Source organism: Haliotis rubra, unplaced genomic scaffold (genome assembly GCF_003918875.1).
Source record: "Haliotis rubra isolate DU_JTF1 unplaced genomic scaffold, ASM391887v1 Scf186, whole genome shotgun sequence".
Classification (NCBI taxonomy): Eukaryota; Metazoa; Mollusca; class Gastropoda; order Lepetellida; family Haliotidae; genus Haliotis; species Haliotis rubra.
In genome coordinates, this window is record NW_025765847.1 from 1,458,304 (window position 1) to 1,478,919 (window position 20,616).

The 20,616-nt window shown below is 40.1% G+C and overlaps 2 protein-coding genes across 2 annotated transcripts in view; one reads left to right on the forward strand and one right to left on the reverse strand.

Moving 5' to 3' along the window:
• LOC124273928 (anion exchange protein 2-like) overlaps positions 1-20,616 on the reverse strand; it is a 103,432-nt gene that overhangs the window by 66,646 nt on the left and 16,170 nt on the right. The gene's annotated exons all lie outside the window — the stretch shown is intronic.
• LOC124273929 (putative cell agglutination protein pfl3) lies at positions 2,380-9,789 on the forward strand. The gene is made up of 3 exons (XM_046709272.1): positions 2,380-2,504; positions 5,312-6,197; positions 9,712-9,789. Exons 1-3 carry the CDS (start codon positions 2,380-2,382, stop codon positions 9,787-9,789), a joined length of 1,089 nt encoding a protein of 362 aa, XP_046565228.1.

Sequence of the window (20,616 nt, forward strand, 5' to 3'; positions counted from 1 at the left end):
ATCAACTCACCATGTTGTCACAGTCCATCAACTCACCATGTTGTCACAGTCCATCAACTCACCATGTTGTCACAGTCCATCAACTCACCATGTTGTCACAGCCCATCAACTCACCATGCTGTCACGGTCCTTCAACTCACCATGCTGTCACAGTCCATCAACTCACCATGCTGTCACAGTCCATCAACTCACCATGCTGTCACAGTCCATCAACTCACCATGCTGTCACAGTCCATCAACTCACCATGCTGTCACGGTCCATCAACTCACCATGTTGTCACAGTCCATCAACTCACCATGCTGTCACAGTCCTTCAACTCACCATGCTGTCACAGTCCTTCAACTCACCATGTTGTCACAGTCCATCAACTCACCATGCTGTCAGTCCATCAACTCACCATGTTGTCACAGTCCATCAACTCACCATGTTGTCACAGTCCATCAACTCACCATGTTGTCACAGTCCATCAACTCACCATGTTGTCACAGTCCATCAACTCACCATGTTGTCACAGTCCATCAGCTCAGTCACTGTCTTTCTTTTCAAATACCAGTGCTTTACATAAACACACACCTGCAGTTAGTTTGAGGGAGGAAACCATAAAGCACTACCCTGACAGCACATGACACATCACCATTGTTGTGGTAAACTTAAGGAAGTGATCAGGTTTCCCTAAAGGATTAGTTTCCCAAGCATGACTGTTTCCCACTTCAAACATATAACCAACTGTTGAAACATACACTACAAACACGACAAACCACTGGAAAATATGAAAACTGAATGAAAACAGAGTTAATCTTATTCCTCTTTGTGTCACATAGTGACATGGTGGTGAAAACAGGAGGCACCAAATCCCCGAAGGAACCTTCACCTGGAAGTGCCATGGCCGGTCCATGTGTTATATAACCTACTGCTATGTGTGAAGATGTTTGGCTGGTTTAATGCTCCATTGAGCCCATTGTTGCCGAGTCAATTGCTTGTGAGTATGACACCAGGACCCTCCACATCCAGCTCAGTATCAGTCAGTATGACATGCTGGATGAAATGGATGACTCCATAAATACCAGCTGGTCCCCCAGCCTGATACACTGCCAACATCTGGCTCCAACATCAATCTGTTGGATACATGTTTCACAAACAGGTTTAATGACAGACAGAAAACAGCGCCATTCTCTATGCTGCGACTGTAGTGATGAATACAGCAGCTACAGAAAAGCACAGAACACTCATTACTTTCATATTGCCTTAGTGAGCCTACCATTGCATTTCGACCTAAATGTACCAATATGTAAATCCGGGTGGAAAGATGTCACCCATTTAGATCTTGATCCAGCACTTGCAGTCCGAATCACAAGTAGATTGCTGATAAGACTACAGTGTAACAGTTCATACAGCTATGTTTAGGGGACAACATGGCACACTATTTAAGGAAAAATGGTATATTTATTGCTGTTTCACAGAAGGTCCACAGTATATCATAGATGAGGTTTGGGAAACAATGATAAACAAGTAATATATCACAGGGCAGCAATGATATACAAAGCAATATATCACAGTGCAGCAATGACATACAAAGCAATATATCACAGGGCAGTTGTGAGCTGTGAACCCATTATAAGCAAGTGGTTCAGGACAGCATGAGCACAACATGGTTGGCCCACTGGAATCAGAACTAACCTGATTACAGGTAGTCTCACTGCTGCCAGATGAACACAGAGACCAAAAGTACTGTCAGTGTTGTATAATGACTTACCATATCAATATCTACATATTGTTAGTTATCTAAGACAAGCATAGGGATGTCAATCACTGGACTATCTGGTCTCAGACCATCATCATACAGATCATATTGCTGAATGCAGCATTAAACAAACAAACAAACAAACAATAGTTGGAATTCTGTATGGACTCAAGCACAGATTTCTTATGGAAGTGGAAAGAGTTTTGTCACTTTTGTTTACTACGTCTATTTTTTCTGTAGGCTTTGTTCAGTTTGTGTTCGTAGAAAATTTAAGCATTTGGAATTCATTCAGAACTAGTGGCTCTGAAACACTATTGGTCAATGGGGACCGTCATTAGATTCTAACTGTTGTCAGCACGATTTTGTTGTCTCTGGCTAGCAGACTAGAGCTATTTTGAAGGCTGAAGACAGGCATGAGCCATGATAGTGGGAACTACACGTGACTCAGCTTTCCTCCTTCAAGGCCACAAAACAGAGGAAACAAAGGCAAATGTAGCAAAATGAAAAACAATCTTACAAGAAAGTTTCATGTCCTGCATGTTTAACCCGTTGTACAACACATGAAAGCCACATATTCCTCTGATGTAGTAGCTACTTGGAGTGACACCAGGTGTGTGGGAACACCTTCAGAGCTGGTATGTCAGGGACAGTGTGGCCTGGGTCCGCTAACGAGTCCACTACACGACAGCTGCCACCTAATTTCACACCTCACACTCCCTACATCATCAGAGCATTAAAACCAAAAGCAGAAGAGTGGATGAGGTGATGGTTGTTCTGCAGCACTCAACACACCCTACTATATGGCAACAGGCTGTAAAGAGACAAACCAGACCAGATAATCCAGTGATTACTCTGGAAAGCTCTGCTAATAACAGTGACAAAATGATGAGCAATGAAAATGAACAGCCATGCTAAGGAAAGTAGACATTTTGGGGGCAAACTGTATATAAGGACTGAAATCTTCTATTTAAAAAACACCTGTCGAAACAGGAGGCATTCATTTACTAAAGTTTACCAGAACAAATAAATACTACTCCACTATTTTACAGAGACTTTTAACATCTTTCCTGTTTTCCTGAAAATCATTAAGCTATTATAAAAACACCATGGCATCTTACAAGAATATCAAGTGGTTGGACAAAACAAAACTGCTGTCTGTACACTGTGACCCTACAAACCTGCGGTCTTGACACTGAGCCAAGCAAGAAGCTGTCTGGACACACCGACCCTAAAATCTGCTGTCTGGACACACATTGACCCCAGCAACATCCAGCTTTGACACCGCAGCGCAGTAATCTGCTGTCTTGGCACAGAAACCCTTTGGCAACAAGCTGTCTGGGTCGACACTGAGACCCTACAACATGCTGCCTGGTCACAGCAACCGTAAAAAACAGATGTCTGGACACAGTGACCCCAGGAACATTCTGTCAGGAAAACAGTGACTCCAGCAACATTCTGTTAAAAAAAACAGTGAACCCAGCAAGATGCTGTCTAAAAAACAGTAACCCCAGCAACATGCTGTCTAAAACCCAGTGACCCCAGCAACATTCTGTCTAAAAAACAATGACCCCAGCAACATTGTCTAAAAAACAGTGACCCCAGCAACATTCTGTCTGATAAACAGTAACCCCAGCAACATTCTGTCTAAAATAACAGCAACCCCAGCAACATTGTCTAAAAAACAATGACCCCAGCAACATTGTCTAAAAAAGTGACCCCAGCAACATTCTGTCTAAAATAACTGTGACCCCAGCAACATTCTGTCTAAGAAACAGTGACCCCAGCAACATTCTGTCTAAAATAACAGTGACCCCAGCAACATTCTGTCTGAAAAACAGTGACCCCAGCAACATTCTGTCTGAAAAACAGTGACCCCAGCAACATTCTGTCTAAAATAACAGTGACCCCAGCAACATTCTGTCTAAGAAACAGTGACCCCAGCAACATTCTGTTTAAAATAACAGTGACCCCAGCAACATTCTGTCTAAAAAAACAGTGACCCCAGCAACATATACTACAAGAAATTGAGTAATGGAGAACTATCCTTCTCCGTTCCTTCTGACCGATCATGGAGCATACATGATTTGGCTTCTGTATATAAGGTCAGCGTCTGCCAGTGGATTGTGTGGATCAAGGGTTTCCTAGGAGAGTAGAAGGGTAGCATAAGAACCCCATTTGTATCATAGTAAAAGACGATAAAAGATATAACTGGTGGTTGACCATGAAGGGGATTACGTTAAAAAGGTCTGGTTGGATCAGAATCAGATTACTAGGAAAGTGCGCGCACGAACTCACGCATGAACGAACGCACGCAAGAACGCTTGCATGCACACGCTACATGTGTGCACAAATGTACACACACACATAAACAACTAAAAGTTATATAGAAACCTTTACTTGGTGAATACGTTTCAGGACAAAAACAACTATTTTGTGTACTAAATGTGAAATTTGCAATATGCCATCATAACAAATAATGACTTACCATTTCAGTTGCATTTTCTGCTTTACTGGGCATTGTTTTATATTTCCCTAAATAAAGCATAAGTTTATAAAAAGTACAACAGACAGATAGCATACACAAAGTATATCATTGATTGAAGAAACATATACCAGTGGCATATACCTGCATATAGCTGAAAGGAGCTGCAGAAACATACCCACACCCTGCCCATGTGTTCATCCATGTTAAGTCACTCCAACCAAGCATGTCGACAGACTTTTACACAAACACAAAGCCACATGCATGCAAAACTACACCTTACACCTGGGAGTTGTTCGTACCCCCACCAGTGTTTGGACTGCCTGTTCCAACAACTGCATTGTCCTCAAAGTCAATACGTATTCCTGTAGTACTGCCCACTCTCGCTGATGTATTCTAACATCATACACAGGTAATACATTATAGCCGGGCAGGTAGCACATTATAACAAGCCCGTGATCTTGCATAATCAATCTATTTTCAGTTACTGGCTTCACACCAGGATAAAAAAGGTCAAATCACAAGGCTACTTTATACGCCAAGGAAATATGAAGGTCTAAAGTAATCCTTGGACCAGGTAAATCCATCAATAGTGCATAGATGTACATGAAGGAACATTCTGTTCAGAAATATACAATTAAATATTGATAAAATAACATGTTATGATAAACCTGTTTTGTGTGTGCCGGTATATTCTTTTATTTCAACATTTATGCATTTCATAGGTTATAACAAACCACTAAAATAGATTATAATTGTAAATATGGTAAAAATGCTATCACTGGCCATCTTGGCCCTCCACTTACAACCGGAAGCATCAATGTGACCAACCAATACCCATCTCAGGCCACTGACAACTGGAAGCATCAAAGTGACAACCCAATACCTATCTTAGCCACTGACAACTGGAAGCATCAATGTGACAACCCAATACCCATCTCAGCCAATGACAACTGGAAGCAACAATGTGACCATCCAATACCCATCTCAGCCCCTGACAACTGGAAGCATCAATGTGACAACCCAATACCCATCTCAGCCCCTGACAACTGGAAGCATCAATGTGACCATCCAATACCCATCTCAGCCCCTACAACTGGAAGCATCAATGTGACAACCCAATACCCAACTCAGGCCCTGACAACTGGAAGCATCAATGTGACAACCCAATACCCATCTCAGCCCCTGACAACTGGAAGCATCAATGTGACAACCCAATACCCATCTCAGCCCCTGACAACTGGAAGCATCAATGTGACCATCCAATACCCATCTCAGCCCCTACAACTGGAAGCATCAATGTGACAACCCAATACCCAACTCAGGCCCTGACAACTGGAAGCATCAATGTGACAACCCAATACCTATCTCAGCCACTGACAACTGGAAGCATCAAAGTGACAACCCAATACCCATCTCAGCCACTGACAACTGGAAGCTTCAATGTGACCATCCAATACCCATCTCAGCCCCTGACAACTGGAAGCATCAAAGTGACAACCCAATACCCATCTCAGCCCCTGACAACTGGAAGCATCAATGTGACAACCCAATACCCATCTCAGCCACTGACAACTGGAAGCATCAAAGTGACAACCAAATACCCATCTCAGCCACTTACAACTGGAAGCATCAAAGTGACAACCCAATACCTATCTCAGCCACTGACAACTGGAAGCATCAATGTGACAACCCAATACCCATCTCAGCCACTGACAACTGGAAGCATCAAAGTGACAACCAAATACCCATCTCAGCAACTTACAACTGGAAGCATCAAAGTGACAACCCAATACCTATCTCAGCCACTGACAACTGGAAGCATCAATGTGACAACCCAATACCCATCTCAGCCCCTGACAACTGGAAGCATCGATGTGACCATCCAATACCCATCTCAGCCCCTGACAACTGGAAGCATCAATGTGACAACCCAATACCCATCTCAGTCACTGACAACTGGAAGCATCAAAGTGACAACCCAATACCCATCTAACCCTGACAACTGGAAGCATCAGTGTGATGATAGCCAACCCAGTGAGAATTGGGAGAACTCATGTAAAGAAAGCACTTCTGTATACCACACAAACTTTTCTATACACTACCCCTACATACAACCAATCTGGGACGCAGTAAGCACTAATCTGTAGCCATGACAACAACTTGTGTCACTTACATATCTGTTGAGACTGAGCGAGCACAGGATCAGTGGCAGGCTACCAACCCACCAGCACAGATAAGGGAAGCCATTAATCACTGGACATGCTCCACAAAAATGTCCTGTAACAGACTGGGTTGTTAGTGTGCACCTCACATGTTGATAACTATTACAATATAGCTGAAATATATCCCATACAGGAAATAGGTGTTGCTCGTTTGTTGCTTAATGTCACACTCCTGCTGTATGGTGGCGGTCTGTAAATAATCAAGTCTGGTCCCGACAATCCAGTGATCAACAGCATGAGCATCGATCTAAGTCTCTGGGATACGATGACATGTATCCACCTGCTCCTGCTTCATATGTCAAGCACGGATCTTCGTGGGTAAAGTGTTGCCCTACCACCACTATATAAGATACAGCGAGTCACGGCGATATGCTAATTATTCAAACTTTCATTGATTGCACGGTTCACCCACTTCACAAAAAAACCTAGGCCTTTGTTTATCATACCCAAGTTCTGGGTAGTTGCCATGTAACGCCTACACTTTCACCTGAAATACCTACACTTTTGTTGAGATTGCCAATGATAACAAAGTAAATGTCACATAGTGATCTCAGCTCTTGAGCACTGAACATTAAACATTTCAGATTCGCAAAGTATGTTGGACTTGAACCCGTAAAAGACAACCCTGCAAGTGTATATCAGCCTTCAAGACAAACACATGCTTGCTGGACTGAGATGAACAAAACATTCTGTTAAAGCTGTTTATCTTTTATGAAGGTATTAAGCAATTTCTTAGTTCAACATGTTGAATTTGGGCAAAATAAATAAAGCCCACTCAGTGAATATAACACCCTATGGAACAAATCGGCAAGTACACTGCCAAAATTAAGGAGATATTGATCATAAGAAACCTAAATTTCAACACTGCATACTATAAAGCTGTACATGAAGCTTTATTTCAATTGTTTGGAGAATCACAAGAGCACCTACCTGCTTGCCAGTTGACATGGTGATCTAAAGGACCACAGATGTGACTACCCTTGTTATCCCGACAAAATGACACATGGAGGGTTTTCGACCTGACCAAAGAGTGAGTGAGTGAGTAAGTTAGTTTAGTTTTACCCTGTTTTAGCAATATTTCAGCAATATCACATAGGGGACACCAGAAATGGGCTTCACACATTGTACCCAAGTGGGGAATCAAACCCAGGTTTTCAGAGTGATGAGTGAACGCTTTAACCACTAGGCTACCCCACCCCTGACCCAAGAGACCATGTACTACACACAGCCTGATGGGGTCGGAGTTATTACTGACAAGTAGACAGCAGAGAGGACATCGCACAAGTGAACCTGAAACCTCAGTCAAACAAATCCCCACTGGGATTAAACTGAAAGGCAACCTCGTCATGAATCAGCAACTATTTCAGAGATTAAAATCTACAAGATAAAATCAAACACTCACACATAGCCATATGAACTTTTGATGTGTGTGGGTTGTTTTTGCTAATATCTGATAACATTTTTTAAAGAAACAGTGTGAATACAAAAAATTATGTTCCATTTCTGTTATAATGTTTGGAATGTTAACAGCAAAAATATATAATAAGTTTGAAACACAAACCTCATATTTTAGTTGTTAAACGTGAAACTTACCTAACTAACAAAATGTTGAAATAATCATTATAATCATCAATGGAATAATCAGTTTGTTGATCCATTGAGGACACATTTCTCAACAACCAACCATGACACCACAAACAGCCTACCCTTGACTAATCTCTGTTAGACCTTCCCAGCTTGACATGGAGTGTCCTCGGAGTGTCGCAATACTGCTGACGGATGTTACTTGCTGTAGGGACAAGTACAACTGACGTACATACCTCTACTAGCCCATATTATATTTACCTGTTGTACATGTCACAACTACCGGATACACCAGGATACACTCACATGCTCATTTCATTCATTCTCTCACACAACCACCACCACCAGCTCCAGGGTGATGAAGTACAAAGTGCACCGACGTACAGTCCAACATCTCCACACAACTGTACTATCAACTATATGCATATCTTGAACAAATTACTGCTTTCTTCCTTTGTGCACATAACAATGCTGTACATTTCAGATGAAGGCCTTTTTGAACATACCTACACTGAGCTATTGCAGGGAACAGCACTCCATGTTTGCTCATTACTTCCAAGCAGTAACGACTTGAATACAACCTCCAATAGAGTACCTGCAAGCACTGCCATAAACACAATGTTACGGTGTGAATATTTTGAATTAGTTCCAATTTTCTAAATCAAGGGATCCTTTGTATAAAACAATTTCCATGACAAACTGGTGTGTTTCCTAGATAATGCTGTACAAATATTCCATAGCAGCCTGCTATGGATACTCATTCTCTCAAAGCTGTCATTTAATCAGTCAAAACAATGGAATACTATGTGGAAACAAACGTGTAATAAAGGCCTGTTTCATTGCAACCCTGACCCCCTTGATTTGTTACTATGGTTACGGTCTTTTACTCACAGATGACTACTATAAATGTGAGTAAAATATACTTTGTATTTACAGGAATGTTCAGTGTCTCCAAGGGATGTCTTAATCAGAGCTATTTGGATTAATTAGATTTCCTGAAAAATGTGACCATACACTGTATACACAGATTATAACACACAGAGTTTTGCTTAACAAAACAGTATCAACACCGCAGTTATGGTTGGTCTGTGTAAAGTGAGGTCATTACCATTTTCATTATATTAAGACTTAGGGGCGGTGGGGTAGTCTAGTGGTTAAAGCGTTGGCTCGTCATGCCGAAGACCCGGGTTCAAATCCCCACATGGGTACAATGAGTGAAGCCCATTTCTGGTGTCCCCCGCCGTGATATTGCTGGAATATTGCTAAAAGCGGCGTAAAACCAAACTCAGTCAGTATTAAGACTTTTAACTATTTTCTCACCCAAAAAAGACCGAATTTGTATTAAAGTAACATGTCCTTTGGTAAATTTGGCATTCCTGCATCATTGGGTTTACTTTCAGCTCAAACCAAGGTATGATATGCACCACCAACTGTTGACAACTAATTGGGCCAACGAACTTCCCTTTAGCCACTGACTAAGGAAGACAACCACACAGATGTTCAGCAGGTTGGTAAAAATATCCTGTCACCACCAACACAAGCTCCTCCACCAGTGTAAGGCCATCGACGCATCCGCATAGAAACTGAGAAACTCATTTAAAAAACAATTAACATTTGTTGCATTGAAAACTTGTGTTTAGGAAGTGTTAAGTTTTCAAAACTATCCGTGACCTCATAGACAACCTGTGTCAGACAGAACAACATCTACAAGTACTGGATCCAGCCTTCATCATCAGACAGCTACCAGCTGGCCTGAAAACAGAGCCAGGTCTTATTTGTACAGTGGCTTGAAGCTCTTAGGCTGTGGTCAATGTCATCAATGTCCTATTGAGAGATGTGTTCAAGGAGGAATCATTGACCTGAGTGAGTGAGGAGTATGGGTTCAAGCCACTTCTATCAATATTCAAGCAGTTACACATGGTCCTGACCTCTTTCAATACCCAGATGTTTTCGATAATTCAGTTACCATGGTTACCAGAATTATTTTAATTGTATTTGTCAGTTTCACCTGTTACAATGACTTGCACGCTGTATCATACAATGAACTATTGCCCTTCGTTGTCGTAAGCATGTATTTGGTTAACTTATCTCACTTACATTGTACCTCCTTGTTCAATAAGTATGGTAGGATACATTGTTCAATACTGCAGACCTTTTGTCATTCGGACAAGCTGGGCAACAGGTTTTAAACACTCACCAGGACACAAACAAGCACCATATCGTCAGGTTTATAGCAAGATGTAACATAGAGTGTCATAGTGGTGTAATATAGCGTCTAAACCATGTTACATTCACACTGTCACAACATTATCTCCTCTAAACAAGCATCTAACATAGCAACATATGGAACCAATTCTTGTACACTGGAGTTCTATTTGTTCATACCATGCCAACACCATGATAAGACTTCAACATCAAGCAAACTCAATGTCCGAAATTAACATAAGACTGCTAGTCCACATTGAAGACACCAATACGTTTAGTCCACTACTCCTTGTAATTGTAAAATATGGCAAACTTGTTAGACATTGCACATTTCAACTGGCCAACATAAAACTTTACCTACTGGGCAGTTTGTCAATGACATTAGACAAGCATCATTTTCTATCTCTGCCTCATACTTGTACCTTGATGTCACATCACCATACTTCGCTTAACTCTTAAAACTCTTCCACATTAAGTCTGCTAGTCCCCTCTGCCAGTCCCAGACCAGGAACAGTCAAAACTAGTGACATTACCTTGTGAACGGACACTTCTATCTTTGGTTAATGGCAACTTTGTAGCAGGACTAGAGACATTTCCTTGTGAACAGACACTTCTATCTTTAGGTAAATGGCAACTTTGTAGCAGGACTAGAGACATTTCCTTGTGAACAGACACTTCTATCTTTGGTAAATGGCAACTTTGTAGCAGGACTAGTGAAATTTCCTTGTGAACGGAGGCTTCTATCTTTAGGTAAATGGCGACTTTGTAGCAGGATTAGTGAAATTTCCTTGTGAACGGACACTTCTATCTTTAGGTAAATGGCAACTTTGTAGCAGGATTAGTGAAATTTCCTTGTGAACAGACACTTTTATCTTTAGGTAAATGGCAACTTTGTAGCAGGATTAGTGACATTTCCTTGTGAACAGACACTTCTATCTTTAGGTCAATGGCAACTTTGTAGCAGGACTAGAGGCATTTCCTTGTGAACGGACGCTTCTATCTTTAGGTCAATGGGAACTTTGTAGCAGGACTAGAGGCATTTCCTTGTGAACGGACGCTTCTATCTTTAGGTCAATGGGAACTTTGTAGCAGGACTAGAGACATATCCTTGTGAACGGACGCTTCTATCTTTAGGTCTGCAACAGGTTAACATTGCTGTGCAATGTAAATATATGATAAATTATAGCCTTCAAATTGCTGTTGGGCTAGCATTCGAATCTCTGGAACCATACCAGATGGTAAATGTTCACTCGTACAGTACATACACACATGCAGATATCTACAACCAACATACATAAGTGGCCGTCAAGATGGAGTGCAGTAGAGACCAACCTGCGTCATACCGGAGAGATATATTCTTTCCGTACTGAACTCTACCGGTACAAACAACAAACAACGTCAGTCCACAGCTTATTTAATGCCCAATAAACAACCATAAACATCACCTTATTTCCACCTCACCACTTGTGCAATGGACTATCACCTGCAGGACATCTTGGCAGAGAAGGTACAAATTTCTTCTTGTAAACACAAAACCAAATGACTGGAATAATCCAATCAATCAAACACTCAGAAGGCCATATACACCTCCCACATACAGGACACTGACAGTTGAAGGCTAAGTTCATACAGTGCAGCTACCATCCTGATATGATGACATGCCATGTAAAGTGGGATATTGTCATATGCAAAACAAATGAGATCCTTGAGTGAACAATTTGTCCTGTTTACTACTGGTACATGTTTACATGCTGAACCATGATCTACACCGGGTCGGTCCCCTAGCTCATCGTGACTGTGTACAACTGATAAGGGCTGAACACTTATCGCGAGGATGCCTCTGCTAGTGTGGTCATACCTTGTAAATCAAACACAATCATGACTCAACTTGCTTAATCCAGGATTAGGAACAGATATTTATGGTGGATATTGAAATGCATGAGGATAAATCTTACGAAGCAAAAGAAAGTTGTAGCTTGGGACTACCCCTCTAACCTGAGTTACTGACTAATATTACAGGTTTTCCAAGGGAAAGTAGAACTTAAACCATTTTAGTGGTGTACTTATTTGTTATCACTCCAGAACTGGAAAATGTTCCAGGAGTAGCTTACCAGTGGGGAACATATTATCTAAATTTAAATGAATACCAAGACTGATTATCAATGATGTCCCTCAACCTGTTTAACCTCTTCACAGTTAAAGACTCCTCTAATAACGTAGTGTATCAGTGTATGTTGAAATTAGACTATTTATACAGATAAAATATCTTCTGTTCCATGAAACGCCATCACAATTGCCATCAATGTGTACACAGCAGGTCAGGGGGCCTGTATGTATTTGCTGGTGAAGTAACACTTGAATCCCCTCAGTTGCTCATATTCAACATTAGGGTTATGACAAGGACCACTCTCAGTGTCAAGTTTGAGCAGGGAATAGTATGAAGGATCTCAATGTCCCCTTCAACTTGACCAAAGTTGTATACAGTACATGTATACGAGTGTTTGAAATGATGAGGGGAGGTGGGGACTTGGACCCTTGAAAATTGTTCTTGAAGGCTCTTGTGTTTCAATTTCAATCAACAGGTACATGTAAACTAATCTGTCTTACAGACCCTGAAGCAAATATATCCACGAAAGCCTATGCAAGTCTAGAATATGTGGCAAGTTATTTTTCTGTAAAATATGTTCATTTCAGAGACTAGTTGTTAGTCTACGTGTACCCCAACAGCCAAACGTAAACAGGAATTTATCAATAATTCTAAACTCAGTGACTTTGGAGTGTGTGAGTGAGTGACTTTGGTTTTACGCTGCTTTTAACAATATTCCAGCAATATCATGGCAGGGGACACCAAAAGTAGGCTTCACACATTGTACACATGTGGGGAATCGAACCCGGACCTTCGGCGTGACAAGCGAATGCTTTAACCACTAGGCTACCCCACCGCCCCAGTGACTTTTGAAGGCAAATGGGGAAAAAAATCATTATTTAGTTCAAAACAGAATTTTTGAAAGTTAACGCATTCTGAAACTAAAAGATATTTTAACACAGCTTGGAGTGAGTGAGTGAGTATCGTTTTACATCGCTTTTAGCAATATTCCAGCAATATCACGGCAGGGGACACCAGAAATGGAACACACAGCTTGGAAGTCTTAAAAGAAAAAACTAATTTACAAGGCATAAAACCCTGTTTACTTATCTTGATATCAGTAAAACACAAGTCCGAATCTACAAGCCATGACATGTAAGACTTGTTGATGTGAAGCGAGAAATCTACAATTCCAATATGTGAATTCCTACTGACACGAGCTGCATGGTTGTGAATATCAGCCTCTGAGCATGTCTATAAACCTGTGTTAATATTGTGCAGGTTGTATATTTCAGTGGCTGGTTAGTACAGGGCACAATTGTAAATACTTCTTGACCTCTTATACCTGTTTTCTACTGACAAGTGCATTAAAATTTGACAGAGAGCCTGTCATTTCTTACATCCAGCATGCTACTACAGCAACAAACAGATAACTATGAAAAACAACTACTTTCGAGGAGTTACCTACAAGTTTTGTCACAGGAAGCAAACTTCCCACCATAGCTGGGTTACAACCAGGAACAACGTGTCAACATTTCAGGTCACTACCCCTATGATTGTCTATGCATGGATGGTAAAGTGCACTACTATTATGGAGATTCAACTTAATTGCATACCAGAATGTACTATTGTGTGACCACATTTCTTAATACCAGTTCGACAGCAAGTAGACCATAACAAGTTAACACTTTGAATGTGGGCCAACAGAAGAGGCAGAAATAAATTTACGGTGACTTTGTTTATCACCCACTTCCTTGTTTTGATAGCCTCAAACCAGTAACATCGTCTACCAGACTCGACTGTTGTGACAGTGTTCTCAACTACACACGTAGTACTACCTGCTATAAAGCCTCTGATCTTGAACCCACATTAATGAGGGTTTAAGTGGTTGTAAACATTTTCATCCCTTATTCTTTTCTGAGGGTATCTTGCACTCTACACACTTACCAATAATGTTGTGATGTTGACAGCCTGTGAGGGACACTTGTTGTGTTGTAAGTTGTAATACTTGTATGACTATGTCTCCTATAGCTGGTCTGATAAGACTCTCTGCACAAGTGTCAAAACAACCCTGAATGTCTCTCAACAAGTATTGATTAATGTTTATTACAGTTTCTAGAGGTAAGATCATACTAACCTTAAGCAGTAACCGAAACACAAAAGCTGGTGATTGTCTGGATGACTACAAGAGGCGATGCTCTGTTTGATTGTTGTAGCTTGGTCTTTTCCAGTGAAAAAAACCCACTTTCTTCCAAACAGGGAGAACTCTCTGAATTGTAACATATCAACAATTTTCTGACACTGCTTCAGATCTACGTTCATATTGATCTAGTGATCCAGCTCATCAGTTCACATTTCAGACAAAACCAGTATGATCAAAGATCTGGTGAACGTAGACTTAAAGACCCATAACATGATTAATAGCAGACCACAGACCTGATGATGAGACCACAACAGTTTCAGTTTGGCCTTGTGGAACTGAGTTAAACTTCTATAAATAGTGTTTCAATAACAGCTTGATGTGGGAACAAACAGGGAGATCTTTGATGTTTATCAGTGTCAGCAAGTTTGGAATTTGAAACTGTTACTTTACTTTTCATGCCTTAAAAGGAATTAGAAATTATTACCTCATTTACTATTAAAAAATTAATTCATTTCACACTAAAGAGAAACTTCATTGAAGTCAGACCATTCAGCAGATGCCATAATTGTTGGGTTCCATGAAGTCCAGAGCAATGGATGAGGTCATGAGATATTAATTATCCTGGGCAAGGAAGCAGTGAGATGTCACATGACCATTACTGACCAAAAACTACTGAGAATTGATTAGGTGCACATGCACCAATATCGGAAAGTTACACTCAAACTTTCAAGCTTTGAGAATATTATCTTGAATATAAATAACGATCAATTCCCAGCATACATATACTACGGCCGAGGCTGCCCAATAACGTGTAATGTACAGCAGTCTGTGGCTTAAGTCTCTCTAACAAAGACTGAGTCATTTAAAAGTCTATAAGTTCTGTAAGGTCCAGTAAGTTCAGCCACTAATATTCAGTACAACTCTGACATCAGCTGTAAATGAAGCTAGGAGCCATGTCCAGGTTAACTACTACTCCAAGGATTTGGGCACATACTGATACGTTTCTCTCCCCTCTCCAAAACAGACAAGTCCAACAAGGAATCTTACCATGTTTGTCCTGAAAACTTCACGATGACAAATGAACCTACATAAGCAGGCGACGGTCAGGTATTGATCATGTGCAACCTGGAGTAGATTTACTGTTCCCATGTCACAGATGTCTTCAAGGCTAATCTCCACCACACAATTACCTGTAGGATCAACAAACCTTTCCTTGTGCCCAGATTGTTCAAAGACTGTACAGTGATTGTACACTGCTCTATACATTACATGGTTTTATCAAAACCAACACGAAGTTGCGGGGATAATAAACCTTGTGCTTAGCTGCAAAAACTTAGAACTTGTCTGAAATGGTTTGTTTCAACATTGCTTCAGGCGTCACCAAGTTTGTTCGTTGGTCAACATTCCACACAATATACTCAGCTGTATGAGTGCAGACTTTTCTAAGTTACTGAACTATTGAGTACAGACCAGACAAGCCAGTGACTGATCAGAACAATGCCCCATGTTACCATGCAAGGTTGCATTCTTAGCACAATCTTCTTCACCTTCCGTTTGGGAACCTTAAATGTCAGCAGCAGCTAGCATTTGACAATTTCAATCTGATAACCAGGTAACTGACAGTTAAGTATTTGTTCGACAAAACATGGAAAGTTCTTTGTCAAAAGTTAAATCCTGGTTGCCATCATGTACGTTAAAACTAATTGATAAAAAGATGGAAATTATTTCGATAGGTCCCCAGTATGTTTTAGGAACTATAACACTGAAAAACTCACAACTCCCACATTCCTGTTACTCTTGCTGTACGAGCTCTACTCATCCACAATAACCCTAGTCTCAGCATTGAATGTCAAATTAATCACCTGTCCTAAATTTGCTATTCAGGAACATTACATCTCCTCATCCAAATCCATTGCCAGGCTTGTTCAATCTAACACAGACCGTGCCAGAGCAGCTGCCACAAGTCTTCTCAATATGTAAGTCACTGATCTTGCAAATATCTCAGTCAGCCACTGACCACCAAAATCAATACATCTTGAGACTGACCATATACTGGACAAGTGATCATGAGAACCCATCAAGGTATCAGGAGGTTTATTTAAGCTGCGTCGCCACTCAATCAATGTGAAGTGTTTGACCTGTCACATCAATACTATCAATATCTTGCATGTGGATTCTGGAATCTGGGCTATTAGAAGTATCAAAGTCAGGCTGTACAACTTACAGTCAGGGGACCTTCATCACCACAGCAACCAGACACACAAAGGAATCTACCCAAACAGTACTTTTCTGTTCTTTTATGCTTATGGCAAGTACATTTATCTTTCTGTTTTGGGGAACTGGCCACATGATTTTCTAGGGAACTGAACAGTTTCAGGATGTTGAGGTTATCCATCAAACAGCGTATTTCTTTACCTATGATTTTAGATATAAATTACATTTCTCTAGTTTTTATGGATGACAACATTTTCTATCAAAATGTCCCGACTTTCTCCTCCCTAGAAGACCAAAGCTCCCTTAAAGGTATTCTGTGGGTAGGAAGAAGAAGATGCAATCAACAACTTTCAACTAGCGTGAAGGTCTCCGCAAACTATAACTTATTAATATCTGGCATACTTTAAACATATGCACCCTTGACATACACACAAGGTTTACCTTGCTTAAAATATGGATCAATTAATATGATATTTCTAATAGGTAGAAACAAAATATTTCCTTTTGTTTCATGTCATTAAGATGCTGCAAAGATGGTTGACAGTTTCAACAGGAGGATTCAAACCCTCAATAACTTCAAGGCAACTATTGCTGTGTACAGTGGAGGTAACTAATGTGACCCCATCATGTTTTCTTGCCCAGTGATGAGAATCTTGAACTGAAGCAGTTCGAACAAGCATTCTCAATAAGGTGACATAATCCCCCGACGCAAATTATCAAATCAAACTTATAGAGTGATGAAAGTTTAAGATGAAGTTAAATGTCAACAAAAACATGACCAGTCAACCTCTCTTGATATCAGGCTCTTTAGTTGTTCAAACACACACGTTTTCAAGACTGACTTTGATCTTGACATGAATGTCATAGTGTATGAAATATGCACAAATAGTACTAAAGAAATTGCTTATTGAAAAACATTCAAGAGAAGTCTTGAAAGTCTATGAAGAAAATCCAGTGAACCGTTTTTGAAATATCTTGCTGACAATTCAGGTTAACAAGCTGAAATCTTCAAAGTGTCGTCTTGACCCTGAAAATTATGTGCAGGTCACCAAAATTGACTGGGCCCTGGGCCTTCCCTGGATGAAGCATGGTGTCAAATATGAAGAAAATGCAATTAATATTTATTGCAATATCTTGCTGACTATCTTAACATGCAATTTAACATGCTGAAATCTTCAAAGTGTCTCTGTGACCTTGAAAATTAAGTGAAGGTCACCAAAATTGACTGGGCCCTGCGCCTTCCCTAGATAAAGCTTGGTTTCAAATATGAAGAAATCCAGTGAACAGTTCTTGAGATAGCTTAACATGCAGGTTTACATGCTGAAATCTTCAAAGTGTCGCCATGACCTTGAAAATTATGTGAAGGTCACCAAAATCGACAGGGCCCTGCGCCTTCCCTAGATAAAGCTTGGTATTGAATATGAACAAAATCCAGTCAACGGTTCTTGAGATAGTTTAACAGGCCAAAACATTAAAGTCCCCTTGTGACCTTGAAATGAAGGTCAAGGACACCAAACCTGATTTGGACCTTTCTTATACTGTGATGAACCTAGGTACCAAATATAAAAAGAATTTAGAGAACGGTTCTTAAGATATTCCAATTCGTCCGTACGGACAGAAGGACAGAGCCTAATACTATATCCCCGCTTCGTGCTAAACGCACGGCGGGGGGTAAATATCTTTGTATAATGAGTAATTTGTATGACAGCAATATCTTTGCATAATAAGTAATTTATATGACAGTATGATCTTGATGAAATAAGTAATCTTTTGGCATTGCATTTTTTACCAATGCATTTCTTAACCCAGACTCAAACTGTCAATCACAGTCCAAACAAGTAACTAACAACTGGCTGCTTATGTGATACATTACATGTGTTCGGCTAGGTCTCTACAAAAGGCATAACACATTCCACTTAATGCCGGCTTTCTCAGTGTTACCCATATCCTTTCAATCTATTCAATAACACAAGCAAGCATTATGCACTCCACCAGGTTGAACACAATGGCTCCCTTTCTGGACAGCTGATACATCAGCATATATTCAAAGGCAAAAGGCAGTGTGACATGGACTCTTTTCACTTACAAACATTAACATAATTTTTTTTACATCTAAACCATGAAAAAGGTTTATCAGGTTTATGAAAAGGTTTGAAGAAATACCTTTAATGTAAACTGAAACACAAGAAAAGAAAAGAAATATCAGAAGTGATCGTTTCAAATAGATGGCCAAATTTATCCCTTTTTTGTAGTGAGTAAGTATAGTTTTACGCTGCTTTTAGCAATATTCCAGCAATATCACGGCAGGGGACGCCGTCGTGCCGAACTAAAGCTTCAACAATTAGGCTACCTCACCACACTTCTCTGTAAAGAGCCAGATATCCAATCCAGTTTCTACACATCAACTTGTTTTGTCTTGAATGGAATAAATCTGCCTCATTACTCCTACTTGGGAAATATAGCTGACAACACATCTGATTTGTATTTGTTTGTTACATAACGCAGGTCAGCACTTTCCTCTTTTCAAAATGGATGCCAACAATTTCAATTACAAAAGGGTAATGCTACTTGAATATTTCAGTTTATCTAAACTGTAGATTTCATAGAAAATACAAATGACATCTCTATAAAATAATGTTGAGAAATACCGTATATGACCGTCTCTATAAGCCGAAGTTTGAGGACCAAAAAAAGCAGTCTGTAGAAGGGGGTCGTCTTATCCATGGGTTACACTTTCGTCAAACTTTTTTCCAGGGGTAAGAAAACAACATCGTATCACTTCGTGTGAACAAACAACAGAAGACGACTTTGTCAGTAGAGACGTCAAATTTGCAATTAAACATCACTAGACAAGATTATTAACCTTTTAAGTTACTAGTATAAGTTGTTTTTGCTGGGCATTGTATTATTTGCAGGGACTAAGATTACCGTGCGTATTTGTCTCGTACACAAAGCCGGAAATAGCAATCAGCTGTGCACATGTTTCCCGGCGAACAAGTTCAAACATGCACAATAATGTAACGGGACGAATTCTGACGCAATCATCAGTAAAATATAATACAGAATACCATTATTTAACCCAAAGAAATATATCCTAGCATTGTGTAATTTTAGTTACAGTTTTTGCTCTATAAATTAATTAAGATTACCGTGTGTATTTGAGCCGGAAATAGCAATCAGCTGCATTTTTGCACACGTTTCTCGGCGAACAAGATCAAACATGCACAATAATATAACGGGATGAATTCTGACGCAGTCGTCAGTAAAATATAATACAGAATACTATTATTTAACCCCCAAAAATATATCCTAGCATTGTGTAATTTTATTTACAGTTTTTATGTAAAATATATATAATCAACACTAAGGTTATACGGACCCTCATGAACGTGGTACGCACATGGAATGGGGTAAAATACGGACGCCATTTAAATTCACACATTTTTACCGATGTTACTGTAAACTAGCAGTCAATGGAAAACGAGGCGGTAATCAGTTCGTGATTGTTGAATGGGGTAAAATAAGCAAGCCAGTTTGTTGCTACAATAAATATGATATTTAGAGAAGCAAAATATATTATGCATTTTCTGTCAACTACACTTCGTTTCGATCCGTGAGTAGACACAATATATATGACAGTGAATTCTTTGAATAATGTGGACCAAAGTTATAATTATTGGTAACTGCCAGTTGTCTGTGGTCTGTGTTTGCCGTGATTAGGACCCCATCGCGGGGGATCGACTTATGCACGAAACATACCATTTTGACACTGATTTTAAGGGTCAAGTTTGGGGGTTGTCTTATCCATGGGGTCGTCTTATAGACGGTCATATACGGTACACTCAAAGTTCAGACTGACAGTAGTTCACTTTCTAACATCTAACATTAAAATCCCCAGTTCTCTTCGTCAGACAGCTCCTGAATGTGTATACAAT